Source organism: Agelaius tricolor, unplaced genomic scaffold (genome assembly GCF_023055355.1).
Source record: "Agelaius tricolor isolate 1412-34295 unplaced genomic scaffold, bAgeTri1.0.p SCAF_5, whole genome shotgun sequence".
NCBI classification, from domain to species: Eukaryota; Metazoa; Chordata; class Aves; order Passeriformes; family Icteridae; genus Agelaius; species Agelaius tricolor.
In genome coordinates this window covers 12,854,764-12,872,265 of record NW_027269265.1, presented here as the reverse complement: position 1 = coordinate 12,872,265, position 17,502 = coordinate 12,854,764, and the positions used below count along the sequence as shown (strand labels likewise).

Below are 17,502 nucleotides of genomic sequence, written 5' to 3'. Positions count from 1 at the left end.
TACTCCAAGATACTTACTCCAAGGTATTTCAGCAGTGGTCTCCCAAATCTTACTCATCACTTTATTTAAAAAGAATGTATTTTATTTTATTCAGCTAGAAGTATACACTATCACAATCAATCTCTTACTTCATTTTTACTAAAATATTTCAAAAGAATGTTTTACACACATTATCAAAAAAAACTGTACTATTACTTTCCTTCCCCAAAAAAGCCAGAGTGGTTCAATAATAGGTAAAAACGCGTGCTAAGGTCTAAAGAATTTTGCTATATACACAACAGCAGGTGCTAACTTTTCCAGTTCTTTGTAAATCATATACAGAAAATATAGCAGGGCTGTAAGATCACAGGTTTAACAGAAATCAAACTTTAAACTGATTTCTAAAGCAGCACAAATAGACTTTCCCCACATTATGAAAAATATACAATTTTATCACTTTACAGTCATGCACTTTGAAAAAGATCAGTAGTACTCTTCCCCCCAGCTTCTAGAAAGATAAAAGGTCACTTTAACACTGATTTCATTTAATATCTAATATTTGGATAAAAATGTGCCATTCTCAAACAAGGTTGTGCTCAGCAGTCTTATCAAGGTGTGAAGAGCCAACTGAAGCTGGTTACACTGCAGCATTTCAGGAACTGGTAGGGAAACACTGCTTACTCCAGTCACTCCAACAAAAGTCAAGGATGTGATTTTACTGTCCTTAAGCAAGCAAAGTCCATTTGTAAACAGTGGATGCTTTCTTTGCCAGAGGATTGCAGAACCCAGGGCTTCAATCTTGAAAAAATTATCTTGGGCTACTGCCCCAAATATATGAATTTAATGGCCACTATTGCAAGGGATGCTCCCCTCCAACTTCATGTACAAAACTCCTCAGGTAGTTTTCACTGAATACTGAGCGCATAGGTAAGTGAATTTAAATATGCATATAAAATATCTATTTAGACAGCTGAAAATTCAGCACCCAAGTCATCCTGTAAAGTCATTGAGCATCATTTTACCCCAGGAAGACATTTCATAGCTCAAATGGAATAAGTATGAAGATTGGCAAGCCTAAAAACCCCTAAACAGTAACACCGCAAGGTACAGCACTGCCATGTTCTGCAAAATCAGTGATGGGCATCTTGCATTGAAGATGATAAATAAAATCTTTAAAAGGGCAGTACCCTATGAGTATGAAGTTTGTTCAGCTAAACTGCTGGCTACCATAAAGTGGCTCTTCAGGATTTGCAGGGCTAATTGACCTCAATTGCAGCACTGTTTCCCTTGTAGGTGAGATCTGCAGGTGGAACAAAACAAGCTTTGCTTGAAGTCAATGAATAGATTTTGAGAGAGATTTGAGAGCAGGGAATATTTGAGTGGGAATTACATAGTGGTGAGATTAGTAATCTGATGAATATAGCTCTTGTCTTGTGAGAGGACCTGCTAAAAGCCTCATATACCCTTTAAATAGCAAGCATGTCATGAACACAATTAACTCTCTCCAAGTGCTGGCAACGCTTGTGTTGCTTTAGTTAAAATTCACTGACACAAATCAACCTTGTTCAAAATACACTTCAACTCTGCTTAATCTAGCAGTCAGATGCCACCAAAGTTAAAATGGGCTTTCAAGCAGATAGATTAAAGTAACCCTCGTTTTGACTTCAGATGTTAAGGAATAATGACGCTCTGCTTTACATCACCTTTTCTGTTACAGAAATCTCAATGTATAAATTGTACAGGAGGAAGACAAGTAATCACCAATGGTGACTAGAAACTGGAGGACAAAATAAAAAGCAAAGAGGAGGAAATCCAGAATCCTCTAAACATGCTTAAAGGAGACAGTCAGACTCTAGAATGGATTTTTCCAGACTCCATGGGATGTAAATACTATTAGACTGAGAGCTATCTAGCTCAGTGTTCACTGACTGAGCAGTAGTAGGAAATAATCTACTGGTGGGTGTGTGAGTGAAAGTATGCACTTGTGTTTTGGGGGTGGTTCTTGGTTATTTTTAAATAACCTACTCAACTGTTACATTTATATGTCTGCAATGAATAATGAAGTGGTGCTTACTCTTAGCAGTGATTTTGTATTTTGGTTGTATTCCTTCTCTATTTTTTTACTGGTTACAGGTTTCAGCTCTGACACTGAAAATTCTTCAGCCAGGCAGCTGTAGTTTACTGTTAACCATGGGACCAATTACCTTTCATAATTCATAATAAACCACATGGGTTCCTTGGTATTGTATCAGTGCTCCATGTAATACAATACCACAAGTCAAGAACTCAACTGGTAGAACAAATTAATTTAGAGGAAGAATCTGTCCAGCTAATACAGCTGTCTGTAGCTCTGACTGATTCTTGTAGGGAACAAAAAAAAAAGTAATGGTGTTTGAGGTCATTACATCCTATAACTAATCACTAAAATTGATGCAACTTTTGAAGAGGAGGCTTTGATCTTTTCACATGCCTGTCTTTAAAATTATTTTACACCAATGAGTTCTAATAACGAAGCCCCGCTTCCTTGGACTATTGGGAAAGAACATCTAATGAAATACAGGGACAGCTGCTGTGACAACTTGGAAAAGGAGGGAGTCAAATTCTTACAACTACATAGGCAGCTACTCCACAATAGCAAAATGTAAGTCCCATTATTTTATATACAACCATTTGAAGAAGCAAAACCCACTTGTTTTGGTTCATTAATAAAAATAAAGCTTGAATGGCAGGAAGTAGTCTCACATGGCAGCCTGTGTTTATGGAGTTTTTATTCAGCTCTGCAACGTTGTTGTTTGGTTACCTTACACAGGAACCATTATAAGTGAGGGATCCATCAAGAACATTAAAAAAAAACCCACCCCAAATCTTCCTTATGTGAAAGATGAGCTGCTTTTGAAGATCCTGTGAAAGCCATAAGCACTGTCAGGATAGCAGTTTCTGCTGAATTATTTCATAGTGAAAGCTTTACAAGAAAAGTGTTGCCATTTTGTAGGGAATACTGTTGTGTGGCTAAGTGATTTCATTCACATTATATCAGCAGAAATCTTGTGTCATTTGATCATGAAAAATTGTTCATTACCACCTGATATGGAGTCTTAGACTTTATATACACTTGTGTGACGAATACCACCATACAATGTAGGGCAGTACAAGTGTTTCTAGCTTGCCACTCAGTATTTTACACAGAGCCTTGTGAAAACAGTTGCATGTCATTCTTCAAAATAAGGACCTCCAAAAAAAGTGTTAGCAGCTCATGAACTTGGCAGGCAGCAAGCCAAGGAATTTGAATTGCATTTTCCTTGGCTGCCTGGAGCCACTAACCTGGCTATGAATCACAGACAAGCAGGTGGACAGGAGCAATACAAATGGTGACTTCTCCGCTGGTTAAGGGTTCTTCTTGTTCCTCTTAGAAATTCTCTTGTGTTAGTTAATTCTACAAACAGACCATTACAACAAAGCAGGTTTGAACTACAATAAAAATGATGCAAGTCTGGCATTATTGGATGGTTACCCAGTGAACAGTAGCTCCAGAGCACCACAGCCTGGAAATCAGGCCTTTAGCTGCCATATTTACACTATTGTTACAAAAAAAAAAAAAAAAAAAAGGAAGAAAAAAGGAAACCCTGAAAAACCTCAACCCCAACTCCCAAAGAACAGGCAGCCAGAAACACTGAGCTCTGCCTCTTTAGTCTTCACAGAATCCATCACTTCCAGTTGTCAGGACAGTGTTCCTACAAGGGACCCTTGAACTGGTTTCCTGACAGGTGTTGCCTGATGGAGGGTTTGGAGCTCGCAGCATCACCCAGCTTTCGCCAGACAACCTGCAAGAAAAAATAAAGGGTTTGGGGAGAGAAAGACAGGAATTAAAGTCCAAACAGAAAGCCACTGAGGAATAGCAATATTGTTTTAATTGCAGTCTGAAAGCCAAAACCAGCCCTTTCCTAGAGCTGGGCTGCAGTTCTCAGCAGGGACACTGGATGGCATCTTTGCACTAGTTTCCAAGCAAAGAAACCATTGATGCATTTTTCTAATTAGTCCCTCTTGAAATTAGAACCGTTTTTGCCTGGGGTAATAGCATAAAACAAATACACTAGATTCAGAACATAAGTTCAATGGTAGGTCAACCCTGCCATGCTTACAGAAAAGATGCTACCATGAACAGAAAAGATAATGAAAAAGATAATGATTAAAATTATATATACATGACTTTCTAAAAACATACATTTTATCACTCTAGGGCCACTATTTAAATAAAAAATAAACTGCACAAAACTTTATAGCTGCCTTGAATCTACATGGAATGAATATTTAAAGAGAAAACAGCCGATGATAGACAAATAGAGATGAGTCAGTTTGGGAGGATGAAGTTACAGTATTTTACCTTTCCCTCAGCATAGCTACAAGGGAAATTAAGCAGACAAAATATCTTAAAAAGCAGGCTTTAATTTACTCTTTGCTTTGTTAATAAGGATCCAGCAACCAAAGTGAAGTGCCTCAGCCCCCACCGAGGATGCTCACAGTGATTTAGCTCAGCAAGGTGCACTTGTGTTCACACCTCCTTTTAGGGTTAAGGTGAGTTTCAGAATTTAAAGAGAGCATCAGGCCCCTCTCAGCTGCTGGAAGGCACTAAAGGATAAGGATGCCACCTGGGCCCACCTCTTATGTGGACTTCAAAGAAAAGAAGGCTCATAGGCATTCTCCTCCCTAGTCTGGGCAATTGAACAGCACATCCCCAACTGCAGGTGACAGGGGGCTCAGGCTGTGTTCCAGCAGGAATCTCAGACTTTCTGTTCAAAGCCAGAGCATGGCCAAGGTGCTCTGAGGCTGGAGGCAATGCCATGAAGCAGCCACCACAGAGCAGAGGCTGGGTACAAGCACTCACCATATGGGACGTGGCCAGCTCAGTTAACAGTGTGGTTGCCCAAAACATCAGCAGTGTTAAAGCACCCCACATATCATGATGCTGTTCAATGGCCCCAGACAAGATTCTCCCTCTGACATTACCACATGGTTTGGGCTCAAACCTGTTCAAGCTGTACAGCTTTAAACAAGGCAGGCAATTGTTGCTTAAGCCAAACCGAGTCCTTAAGGGCCCAGGTGGAGACAATTGCCAACAGGGCTCTCCTAGTCAGGGAGGCAGCAAAGTGGGAATTATCTACTGAGCAAAGGCTGCTCTGTGCAGTGAGCTAGGCACTCAGATTACCCAAAACAGTGGTCAGCAGAGCCTCCACTCTTCCCTTGTGCCTATGGACCTCACAAGGCTTACATGCAGCAGATCCCTGTTCCTCCATACTTTTAACAAAAGACAACAAAAGGAACCCCAAGAGCTGCTGGGAGAAGTTCTTACATTGCACATTTCACGAACAATTGCCTTCTCCTTTTCACTTAGGTCTTCTTCATAGTTGTCTTGCATTTGCCTGTCCAAATTTTCATGGACCTCAAGGACCTACAAAAAAACATCATTACAAAACCATTATGATCCTCAAACAGTTATTTGTGTCCCTAAGAACATCATTAACAAGTATTTAAATTGGCAGGATTCACAAATCCTCGAGACAAGCAAAGACAAATGTGACATCAAGCTGGGCACCTCCATCCTCCCTGTTCCCCCAGCCATGTCCTGCCTCTGTCCCACCACCTTCATGGCATGGCTGCTGCCAGTCCTGGGGACCATTGGCAGCAGGTTGCTTGTGCCCACAAGTGCCTCTCTTCCAGGAAGGCTGCTGGTAGTCCCACCTTCCAGGCAGCACCCCAACAAGCATGATGTTGTCCCTCACCATGTGCTGCCCACACCCCAAACCTCTAGAGCAGCTCAAGAGGGAGCCAGCCCCAGCCTGCCACATCCCACTGTCCTGGCCACCCCCACAGAGCTCCTTCAGAGAGAAAGTGCCCAGCTGTGGCCAGCTGGTCCTTTGATCACAAAAGGAGACTTTAGCCTGGGGCTAAAGGCAGCCTTCATTCCTAGCTGGAAACACTGAGCCCAGGGATACCCCTCTGTCACACCCACATGCATTCTGACAGTTCCTCCAGACAGGCACATCCCACAAGGTGGGCACAGGTTTTACTCTTTTACTCTCTGTGCTGATTTGCACACCTCACCCAGGGCTTTACCATTGCTGAGCCAGCTGATCAGCTCAGTGTGCAGGGTCAGAGATCCTGCAACCACCCAATATCATCAAACAGCACATGGTCTCATTCACCATGGTGCATCCACACACAGAGAAAGGTGTACAAGGTGTAGTTGTGTGAATAAATATTCCTATACATCCCAGGGAGGTGCAGAGCCAGGTGCTGTGCTAGAATGGGCTTCAGCCTTTGCTGAGGTATGAACAGCACTGGCTGCTCCACAAAATGGGATACCAGGGAAGATTATCCCCAGGTCTGCTTCAGCACAGCAATCCTGCTGCACTCAAAATGAGTTACAAACAAAAATAGGTCATTCTCCTAGGGCCTGCAGCCTAGTTGGGACCAGTCTTTGCACAGACAGGAATTATCCATATCCATTCTAAGAGAGGAAGGGCAAGAGGGATGCAAAAAGCATGTACGTGCTGACAAAGAGAGCATCTATTTTCTGCTAAAGAGGAGGGAATTAATTATTGATCCAGCTGGACTCACACATTGAACTTGCCTGTCTGGAGCCTGTGTGCTTCCAAAGCTGGCTGCACAGGCAGCAGCCTGCAGGAGCACAGCCTGGCATGGGGCACCAGGGCTGCCTGCCTGGCAGCCAAACACTGCCTGTGTCCACAGGGCAAGTGTCAAGGAAGCCATGGGGGAGCTTGGTTAGAGATCTCATCAGCCCCAGCCTCTGCTCTCAACAGCCATCCATCTTGCAGGCACAGGAGTCTCAGTGGACCAAAATAAACTGTTTTTCTACAACTTGTGCTCAAACTAAACCCACATTCCTTAGCCCAGGAGGTGTGAAAAGGTGGCACAGCATGTTATTTCCTTCCGTGGAAATGTCTTTTAATATGTCTTTTAATAGTGTTACCCAGCCAGAGCTGGAGCTGAAAGATGATCAGATGGAAGTTATGTTTGTATTTAATTTCTGAATCTCATTTACCCTGGAAATCATCCTGCTTCCCAGGCTCAACCCAGTCTGGCTAGGCACTTTGTAAAGATGTGTTAGCATCTTGGGTGTGGGAAAATGGGATTCATAGTGATAAAATGCAACAGCCTATCCAGGAAAGGCATGTTGGAAGAAAATACACTCTGAAGAGTGGAATAACCTCCTGAAGAAAGCCAGGAAGGCCTTTCCTTAGTGCTGACCCAGCCCCAGCTATTCTCAGATCCTGCCAGATGCCTCCTCAGCTGTTTAGAAGGACCAGGTTAATGTTCCTCCAGTTACACCACTGGGGAATACAAACATGCCTCCACATCAGCTCTCTCTGGAGCAGCTGAAGTTCAAGGACTGTGCATTCAGTGTGGGTCTAAGAAACTGGGCTATGTCCTTGTGTGCTTTCTGCCACCTCTCAGCCCAGGAGCCCAAAGGAAACACAAATGCACCCCAGGCTCTAAGTGGCTCACGCCATCCCCTCCTTTTTGCTTTTCATCAAGCTGCACTGACAGCACTGGGCCCTTTGCTGACACAGCAGCCCTTTGTGATCTCCCTGGGTAAAATGCCAGCCAGTGAGAGCAGCCTGCTCTGCTCTGCATGGGGCTGGACTGGGAAATGCTGCTCTCCTGCACAGGGATGTTACTTCCCAAAAACAACCCTCACCTTGCTCTCAGTGGGCATGCTGGCATGTCTGGCATTTTCCCTGCTGATACATAAACTGAGGAACACCTCAAGTGCTCTTTGAGACCACACTGATGTCTGTGAGCCAGGCAGTGTCACCTCAAAGTCACCTGATGCCACATCCCTTCTGACTTGCTGTACTGACCCCATATGGCCAAATATATTTTAAAAACAAATATTCAATCAAAAAAAAACACCCCTAAAGAGTCTGAATGACAGTAGTAAAGCTTTGGAAAGGAAGCTGAAAATTGAGGTATTCATTTCTGCAACACAAAGCACACTGAGATTGAGGGATACTTCCCAAATTGTGCAAACCTCACTAATTTTGTTGCTTCATAAGTCAGCTGGACACAGCACTGGGAAACATCATGCTTCATCAAGGAAATAGTCCATATGCCCTGCTAGGATTTTCCCTAGTTTTGGAAGGCCAAATCCTGTCTTATCCACAATTAGTGGGAGTGATGATCACCTGCTTGATAGCTCTGTGTGCATGGAAGAGGTCCAGGCTGCTGCTGTGGGGGCAGCTGGGTTATAGGCTAAATGTCATTCTTCTACATTTGTCTCCTCATCACCTCCCCACGTCTTTAGCAGGTTTGCTCAGTTCCTAAGAAAAGTGCTTTGATGTTCAGTGAGATCCTGAGCTGTAGCATATGTACCTTTTATTCTTGCTAGCAAAAACAGCTGTTAGGAGTGCCAACCTGTCATCTTGCTCCTTATTTAGTAGGTGCAAACAAACAAAACTATTTCAGAAGGAAAAATAAAGAAAATCCTAAACATGCTCAAGGAAGAACCTGTGCTGAATTGCAGGCAGTACTTCAGCCACACAGATAGAATTTAGCTGGCAGAAAATCCCAAGGAAAAAGCCCAGGGGATATTATGCATGTGGGTGCAGACAGGGGCAGTCCAGAAGCCCTGCAGATCCATGTGGAGTGGACAATCCCTCAGTGGCTTTTGCTTGGGCACAGAGCCACATCCTTGCAGCCTCACCACTTGTGGACAGGCTTGCATGCAGGTGTTCCACAAGACAAGTGGAGCCAACTGCACAGAATAATGGAATAATAGAATGGTTTGGCATGGATGCCATTCATAAGAGCAGGCTGCTCAGAGCCCCAGCCAGCCTGGCCTTGAACACTTCCAGGGATGGAGCATCCACAGCTTCTCTGGGCAACCTGTGCCAGTGCCTCACTGCCCTCACAGCAAAGAATTCCTTCCCAACAGATAATCTAAACCTGCCTTCTTTCAGTTTAAAACCATTGCCTCTTGTCCTGTCACTATGTGACACAGAAGTCCCTCTCCCTCTTTTTTCTGAGCCCCCTTTACAGGACTGGAAGGTGCTACAAGGTGCCTCTGGAGCCTCCTCTTTTCCAGGCTGAACAACCCCAACACCCCCAGCCTTTCTTCATAGGAGAGGTGCTCCATCCCCTTGATCATTTTCCCCTTTCCATCTCTCCTTGCCTTTTCTTGCAGCAAGGAGCTGGCCTGCTGAGCCACAAGGACTCCCCTTCTCAACCAAGCAGTGCTTCTTCCAATATCTACAGTGGTACAGCCAAAGCACAAAGTTCTCATTTGTAAGCTGCTCTCTTCTCAAGAGAGAGTCATGATCTGTGTCACAGGAGGTGAGGGTGCAAGGCAGCAGCTGCATCCAGCTTCCCACATGCAGGGGCTGGCACTGGAAAAGCTGCCCAGTTCTGCAGGGGGCAAGTAACACCTACTCCATCTGCTACAGCATGATGTGGCCAAAAAAGGTCTGCAGCTGGAGACCAACACCTACCAACTATTTCACTGTGCCACAAGGGAGAGGAGAGATTGAGACCATGACCAGATTCCTCAGGCTTTCATTTTTCAGATGATCCTTGGAAATGAGCCACAGGATAGAAAAACAGGCACCTCCTCATCCCTCCATGCCACGCTGACCTACAGGAGAATTTCCTCCTCACCTCAAATGTGAGAAGATTTTTAACCCTGAGTGAGTGAGCAGGACACATCATGTGAGATCACTTATGCCCCATGAGATGTGACTGCTCTGTCACCTGCTCCCTGACTCCAGCCATGGCAGATTCCAGGGTTTTGGAGACAGACAAATGCACCTCACCAGCCAAACTATGATGACGCAGAAGAGAATTTCTCCTGAATTTCTTCTAGCCCTTCCTAGGAATCCACAAAGCTCTGAAGCAGAGGGATAACTAATATGTGCAAACACCCAGCTATCCAAGTTCCTTTCAATTCCTTTAAATGAATCATTGCACCAGACCTTCCAAACTTAATTTCCAGTTTCCATGAATCGTCCTTATTAATTTTCAATCCTTTTCATATGCTTATCAAACCACATCTTAAAACCATTAATGTTTCTTGCCCTTAGTGAGAAATTCAGCCCTGCAATCCCTAAAGCAAATAGGAAACTAATTGCTCCCCAGAATATGATCATAATCAATTTAGAAGTATTTGATCTTGTAATTTAAAAACACTACCAACTCTACTTAATACTATCCCTCACCACCACCTTGCCAAATGCAATGAAGAGAGGAGCAGAAAGGTATGAATGCCACAGATTGGAAAGAAAAAGCCAGCAGCAGTAGTCTGGACTGCATCAGAGCTTTGATGATCAAATGCAATCAAAGACAAATCAACACAAAGTGACAGAAAAACAAAGGTTCACATGGGTTTGCAACATGCTGCAAGGCAACAGTTTAGCAGATCCATCTGTATGTATATATATATATAAATATATGTATTTATCTATACACACACACACAGGAGAAATGTCACCCACAAGCACATTGCAGCATAGTACAAGATGGAACTTTCTCATAGCACAGAGCCATTCACAAGAAGCAAAGAGACTTGTTGGAAAACACAGGACAAATATATGGCAGCAAGTGAACTGCCACTTGTGTGGTCAGCTCCTTTGGGAACAAGCAAAAACTGTACTAAAGGTATTTCTTAATCCTTGACCATGCTGGACATCCTCCTCTTAAGAAGTTATACAATCAATCAATAGAAGTTATATAATTTGAAAGTATAAAGTCTCAAGAAAGCTGAAAAAATCAAGATTTTCAATTTGAAGGATCATTTATAATTTAAATTCTAATTAGATCCAAATGAAATCAAACTTGTCTTGCCTTTAATAGCTACTTGAGAAATAGTGGCATTCAATATCCTCCTGGGATCTGGCAACTGCCCAGTGGAGCCAATATCCTTGCCAGCCACACTACTGCTTCTCCTGACATTTGTTGGTTTTACCACCACCACCATCACAACATCTGGCCTGGAGCCAAGAGACCCTGGACAGGCATGATATACTAAATTAGAAACACTAAAAATTATAAAATGTAGGGAATTTGTGGACTATAACCACAAGCAACATCTGTGCCATTTATTTATCTGTCAGATGTGGAAAGGTACACCAAAAAGAGCTTTGTAAGCATCTGTCTCCAGGATTAAGATCATCCAAGCTGGTGATGCCACTGCTGGACCTTTTTTCCAGCTAGGACCATAGAGATCTGAGCTCCAGAGCAGCCACCCAGGAATCCCCCTTTGAGTTGATGTAACCCTGTTAAAAACTCTTCTTTAACCCTGTACAAAATTCTTCAGCTCAAGCAGATCCAAATCTATAAATCACTATATTTCAACCAAAGACTAATTTAATTAAGAGACTTTCCAGCCATCCTTATTGCACCTTGTAAAGGATTTGTGCTTCTGTGTCTCTCAGATACTCAGAAGTATCTTGCTTAACTAGTTAAACATGTAACACTGGGGAATTACACTTTTTCTGCTAATGGATGGTCACTAGAACCTGAAAGCTGCTGTGAAATCACAGTGCAAGTTTTCTCCTTTAACTCACCTACCAGTCTTCCATGGTCCCACTGTCAATGGTCCTGACTTAATCCCTACTGATGATGCACATCCTACATGGGTAGGATGCCACTATTTGTCTGTTGTATATTTTCAGAAAATAAAATCTTTCTCCTTTGAAGACTGCTGCAGGATTTTCGTCAACAAAATATACGAGGAAATGCAGTTTTTGTGTCCCTTTTGAAAACAGCATTTCAGTCACCACTGTCACCCCAGCACACACAGGACTGATGAACACAAAGGGCAACCAACACCTTCAGCATCAGCAGCTTTTATTGAAGGTTTCCAGCCCCCAAAAAATAGCTGTGCATAATCTTGCTTAGCTCTGCAACTATTTTAAGAAGCAATGCTTATTCATCATGATACAGGTGCTGGTTACCAATATCCTGGCTGTGTATCAACTTTCTGTGTTCAGCTGCTCCCACAAGCAGAGGCAATGCCCAGCTCTGACACCTCAGTGCCCCACACAGCCTTACCTTCATAGCATGCACCACAGCCTCTGGCTTCTGACCCACAGGGACATACCCTGCTGCAGGGGAAGATGCAAGGTCAGATGTCATGCGAGCTGGTCCCTGTGGAAATCAGATAAGATATGTGTTAATTCCCCTTTGGGGGATTGAAGCAAGGATGAAGAAAATATTCAGAAAATTTGACCACTAGCTTGTCTCAAATTTAATCCCTTCAGCCACCTTCAGAGACAAAAGACACCACTACTCCTTCCTCACAAGTCACTTCATTTGATACCATTTAAGTACCAGCACTCAGTCTAGATGTGCTCAGGCAGGAGATCACCCTGCTTTAAATCTAAATCACTTCAAGAAACATTTTTTGTTCATTTAGGACAGCTTTCCACAAGGACAAGATCAAACAGCGCTCATCCTTCGAGACACGGGAGCAATGCAAACAAGATGATTTTCCAGCATCAAACAGTCATTTCTAAGAAGCTGTGCTCATGAAAGAAACAGTTGGCATAACTTCATTGCTTCTCTGGCAGTGCTTTCACATTGACATCAAGTACCCATCTTCAGCTAGAGAGAAAATTGTGAAAGCAACCTTAAAACAAGCAGATGTCCAAACCTAATGTTGGCTGGGTTTGTTTCCAAAATGCTGGCCAGTCCTCCTGCATGAAGGATTCCAGTGGGAAAGATGCCGAAATTACATTTTACAAAAGATTTCTACTGTCCAACCAGCCTTGTAAGCATTTTTCATAGGGCTTTCCTTTTTCTACAGGCATCCAGCTTGAATTATGAGAGACACAATATCTTTATTCAGTGAGATGCACCCTGCCTGTCCCTAATATTTTCGCCTTGCTTTGTAACTCCAGGAGAAATCAACAATGAAATCATTGACCGAACTTGTATTTAGCGTTCATATCCTTTAGGAAACACAAAGAATTATTATACTTGGGGGCCTCTGAAAGCAAATTGGGATGGCAGAGCAGCATGTAGCACCATCACAGGAATGCTTTCACACACAACACACGAGGCACTCCATTCACCTCTTCCCTGATTTAAAAACACAGCGTTTTTATGCTTTGTCTCATCACTTCGCCTTCCATGCCAAGGCCAGCAAGTTAGTTGTGCCAGAAGAATCACAGAAAAATAGAAACACAGAATGGTTTGGGTTGGAAGGGACCCTACAGATCCTCTAGTTCCAACCTCCTGCCATGGGCAGGGAACCTTCCACTAAATTGGGTTGCCTAAAGCCCCACCCAGCCTGGCCTTGAACACTTCCAGGGATGGAGCACCCACAGCTTCTCTGGGCAACCTGTGCCAGAGCCTCACCACTTTTACAGTAAAGGAGAACCAATGGAGGGGCACTTTCTCAGCTCTCATTCTCCCAAATGTTTGATGTTGTTTAAACCTTTCTACTCTTAAAAGCATTCACATACATGTATTAAAGGAAAAGGTGGGCTAATCCATTAGGCTACAGACAAAGAGGCACAGAGCCTTTCAAGCCCTGGCCATTGATCTGTGCCTAACCCATGCCATGACCAACAGCCATTTACTCATAATAGCAACCTTCATGCACTGAGTTGCAGGTGATACACAAACTTCCTTTGGAGAGGGGTGGCATCTCAGAAAAAGGAAAGTTAGCCTTACTAACCCCACAAAAATTCTCCAAGGTTATTAAACAGACTGAAAAAGCAGAGGCCCTCACAGGATGGGCATGGTTCTGGACCTAGGGGCAGAGTGTTACAGCTTGGCCACCTGGGGACACATCCTCAGCCACCCCATCCATAACATCAGACAGAAAAGCCAGAGGCTGGGGGGGAGTGCTAGGCACTGGATCCAGCCAGTCTACAGCTGCAAAATGGGGCACAAACTTTGCACAGGGCTGGTAAATGCAACAGAGTCCTTCCAGAATCAGCTTCCCACAGAGGTCAGAGACACCAATGCATGTATAATTACTCTGGCTTCATCATGAAAGATGCTTTCTTTCCATCAATTAGCAGCTTCATGACAAAAGAAAGAAGAATATTAAGGAATTTGTGGTCATACTTGATATGGATCTTCTCCCACGGCCCTCTTCAGAACTAGCACAGGAAACGCCAAACAAAGGTCTAACATCTAATATTTCTTTGGAGTTGAGAGTAATATGACAAAGTTAAAAGGAATTCTGCTGGATATTGCTGCTGACAACATTTTAAATACAGTTTCCAGGCCAAACTAGAGTAGATCACGAGGTCTCCCATATGAAAGACAGCAGCAGCTTCTCCTCACATAACTGAAGGCACTAATGAGCTACAAAGCACTTCCATGATCACAATCACTCTCAAAATTATTACAGAATACAAATGAAAGAAAAATGATTAGAGAGAAATGTTTTTTCCAAAGAGCTTGATCATACTTAACCAATCACCATACTGACAAGATAAAAGCATTCTTGCAAACACAGTGATATGCTGGATATATTATATCACACAAAAAGCATTTACAGGGTCACCTTCTTTCTCAGACAAAGGCACTCAACTGAGTGGCCCCTGAACACAGGTAGAGAATTTGACTGAAGAAGGAAAAAATAACTTTAAAGAATGAGAAATGCAGCAAAAGAGGTAGACCCAAAACTTGTAGTCAAAGTGACAGATTGCTTCATTTCTAAAATAGGCATGATCCTTGATTCTTAGAGTCAAAGCCCCAGCCAGCAGAAAGAGATGTCCAAATTGCTGAGTGCCATCATCAGCAATGGTGAGTGCACCATGGCCACACCACTGAGCCATTGCCCCAGGCCACAGAGACCTCCACACCATGCCAGGCTGGTGATACAAAAGGTCAAACACTCATATGAAGAAGGTGGGGGAGCAAGCAAGGATCCCACCAACATCCCCAATCTCTGCAGCTTTGGGATGCACCCAGTAAAAACACACACATGGCTCCATGTTCATCACTGCAGGCAGTGCTTCTTGTGCAGCTGCACCCTGAGGGAAGGCTCTTCCCAGACACACAAAGAGTCAGCATTTCTAAAGGGGTTGGTGCTTCATTCCCACTGATTTCATGTGGTTCACAAAAAAGAAAAAAAAGCTTCAGCCAAACTCCTATCAGCTTCCTGCACACAGAGGCACACATAAAGGAGGCCAGAACTGAGGGGACTGCATCAGCAAGGAAAGAAGTGACAACATATCCAGCAGGATGCATGGCCAGCCTTTGGAGGATGGAGGAGAGGAAAATGGGCAGAGTTCACCGACAGTGCTAGCTGAAGAGGAGGAAATTGAAGGAATTGGAGAAAAGGTCAAGGTTGCTATATTGGAAAACTGCCAACAATGGGAGAAGGGAGGGAATGGGAAGGAAGAGGAGGATGTGTATTTTACCCAGCAGGAAATCCATTGAGGTGAAATGCAGAGGAGAGGGAACCAGAGATTTGAGATAGGAGGTTGGAAGTAGGGCAGGAAAAATCTCAAGAAGTCAGTGTTAAAGCAGTAAGTAAAATTGCACAGATGGAGGAGATTCCTCATGCCTAGAACAGATGCATTTGGAAACTGTAGGCAAGAATTCCCACAGCTGCACCCCAGCACTCCAACTCAGCTAATCTGAGGCCCCCCACCACTACAGAGACCCATGCCCTTCCTGTTCCCTACAGCTGACATTTTCACAGACATAGGAACACCACTGACTCAGCACCCTGGCAGACAATAATAGCCAGGTTAATCTGGTTACATCCTAAGAAGCAGAAATTGTCCATATAGGCAAAAAGCAACATGGTGTGTTTTGAGGCAAGTGTCACTCTCAGTTTCCTCTCCCTGTCTGGTTTTGTCAAGCATGCAGTCTCTGTATTAGATGCACATATGGCTTTTCCACTTGCCAGGTTTTTATAGTGTTTGGTAGTTCAGAGGTGGTTTACTCCTCACCCTCAGATATGTGGCTGAGGCATTATGTAATTATAAAATGAATGGTGCTACAAGACAGCTCAGAAGTCACCAAAAATGCCATTAAAATTTATAATAGAGATGTTGAGAAACAGCATATCACTTCCAGCTGCATCTACAGTCACCCCAGGAAATGAAGAGCTGCCCAGCAGTGAGATTACTTAATTAAGGCAATGCCTAATTAAGGAAAGGGGTATAGGTTATATCTCTGAGTGTCCAGATACTTGCAGGAAGCACCTTTCTTCCCTATGCACAGTGTTTATCAACCACTGCACCTCTGAGACCCAAAGGTAGCTCTCCTTAAGAAGCAAAAGTCCCAGGGAACCAGAGGCTGTGGAGCTGTGTGTGACCCATGCCATGCCTCCTCAGCAAGCTGCTGCTTTTGCTTCTCTCCAAACCCTGTGGCTGCTCAGACCACTCGAGATTGCTGGGGCATGGATCTCTGATGAGCTCAGCCCTGGACAGACCAGCCCTCTATCTGCTGCCAGGATGGTTCTGGGACTGCAGTGTCCTGAGAGGGTCCTGATGAGACTCCCTGCATCTCTCAAGGGAGGCAGTGCCAAGTGCCCCCATATCCAGGCCTTTTTCCACAGGGAAAACCACAACAAGAGCTATTCCTCTGCTGCCTCTGTGCAGACAGCAGTACTGAAGCACCACTGAACACATTTCCCTTCCAGCCCTCACTTTTCCTCCATTTCAAGCACAAATATTTGCTGAATATTTGCTGGTATCAATGATGGGACCAATGCACTTCTCAGAGCTTACTGCTCCCATGTGGCTCAGTCTCCTCCCCACCCCACACCATGCACACCAAAACCACAAATCTGCCAGAGCAGCTCAATTCCATCTGAGACCCTCCCAGAAACCTCTCCCTGGAGCTGGCAGGGCTTGTCTCCAAGTCTGCATGGAGAGTCACAGTCCAGCTGTATCACTGACTAAGAGAAGAGAGAGAAACTCTGCAGTCCCTCATGCCACAGCACCCTTGAAGCAATATGCTACATGCAGGGGGTAAATTCCCCAATTCTCTGTTGCTAGAATGACACTGACACCCTCCAATCCAAAGCAGAAAACAAAGCAAATCAAAGTAGCGCCATTCACTGCCCCAGACAAAAACCATCAGCAAAGCAATAGTGATAATGTGAGAGAGAAAATCCCCAGACCACAAACAGTGCCAATGATCCTTTTCAATCTGACACCAGAAAAATGAAGAGCAGAGGCCTCAACTTGCAGCTGCTGGCCAACATCTGCTGCTGTGTGTCACGCCACAATGTCATTACCAGTGTCTAAGACCAAGTTTGCTAATGAGTCCTGGCTGGCTCTGTCTGGCTGCATGGGATGTGGTCCAGCACAGATGCTGACAAGCACTGCCATGGACACTCCAGTCCTGTGCACTTGGAGGACCAAAATTAACCAGACTCTCTGCAATAGGGCACACTGAGAAATCCCAGTAATGACACACCTCCATGGAGGTAAAGTAAGGCTTAAAACATGAACATCTCTTCATAACAGAGGGAATGCTTTGGAACCCAGGAAGAAAAGAGCCAAACTGGGCATGACAGGTGTCTGCTCTTTT

At 44.0% G+C, this 17,502-nt stretch overlaps 1 protein-coding gene across 1 annotated transcript in view; it reads right to left on the bottom strand.

Annotated features, from left to right (window-relative positions):
- Positions 1-60: 60 nt before the first annotated feature.
- Positions 61-17,502, bottom strand: part of CCDC85C (coiled-coil domain containing 85C) — a 112,688-nt gene continuing 95,246 nt past the window's right edge. The window contains exons 4-6 of the mRNA XM_071426501.1: positions 12,043-12,138; positions 5,327-5,425; positions 61-3,800 (exon numbers count right to left, since the gene is read on the bottom strand). Coding sequence (XP_071282602.1) covers positions 3,711-3,800; positions 5,327-5,425; positions 12,043-12,138 — 285 coding nt within the window. The 3' untranslated portion in view covers positions 61-3,710. The remainder of the gene's footprint in view (positions 3,801-5,326; positions 5,426-12,042; positions 12,139-17,502) is intronic.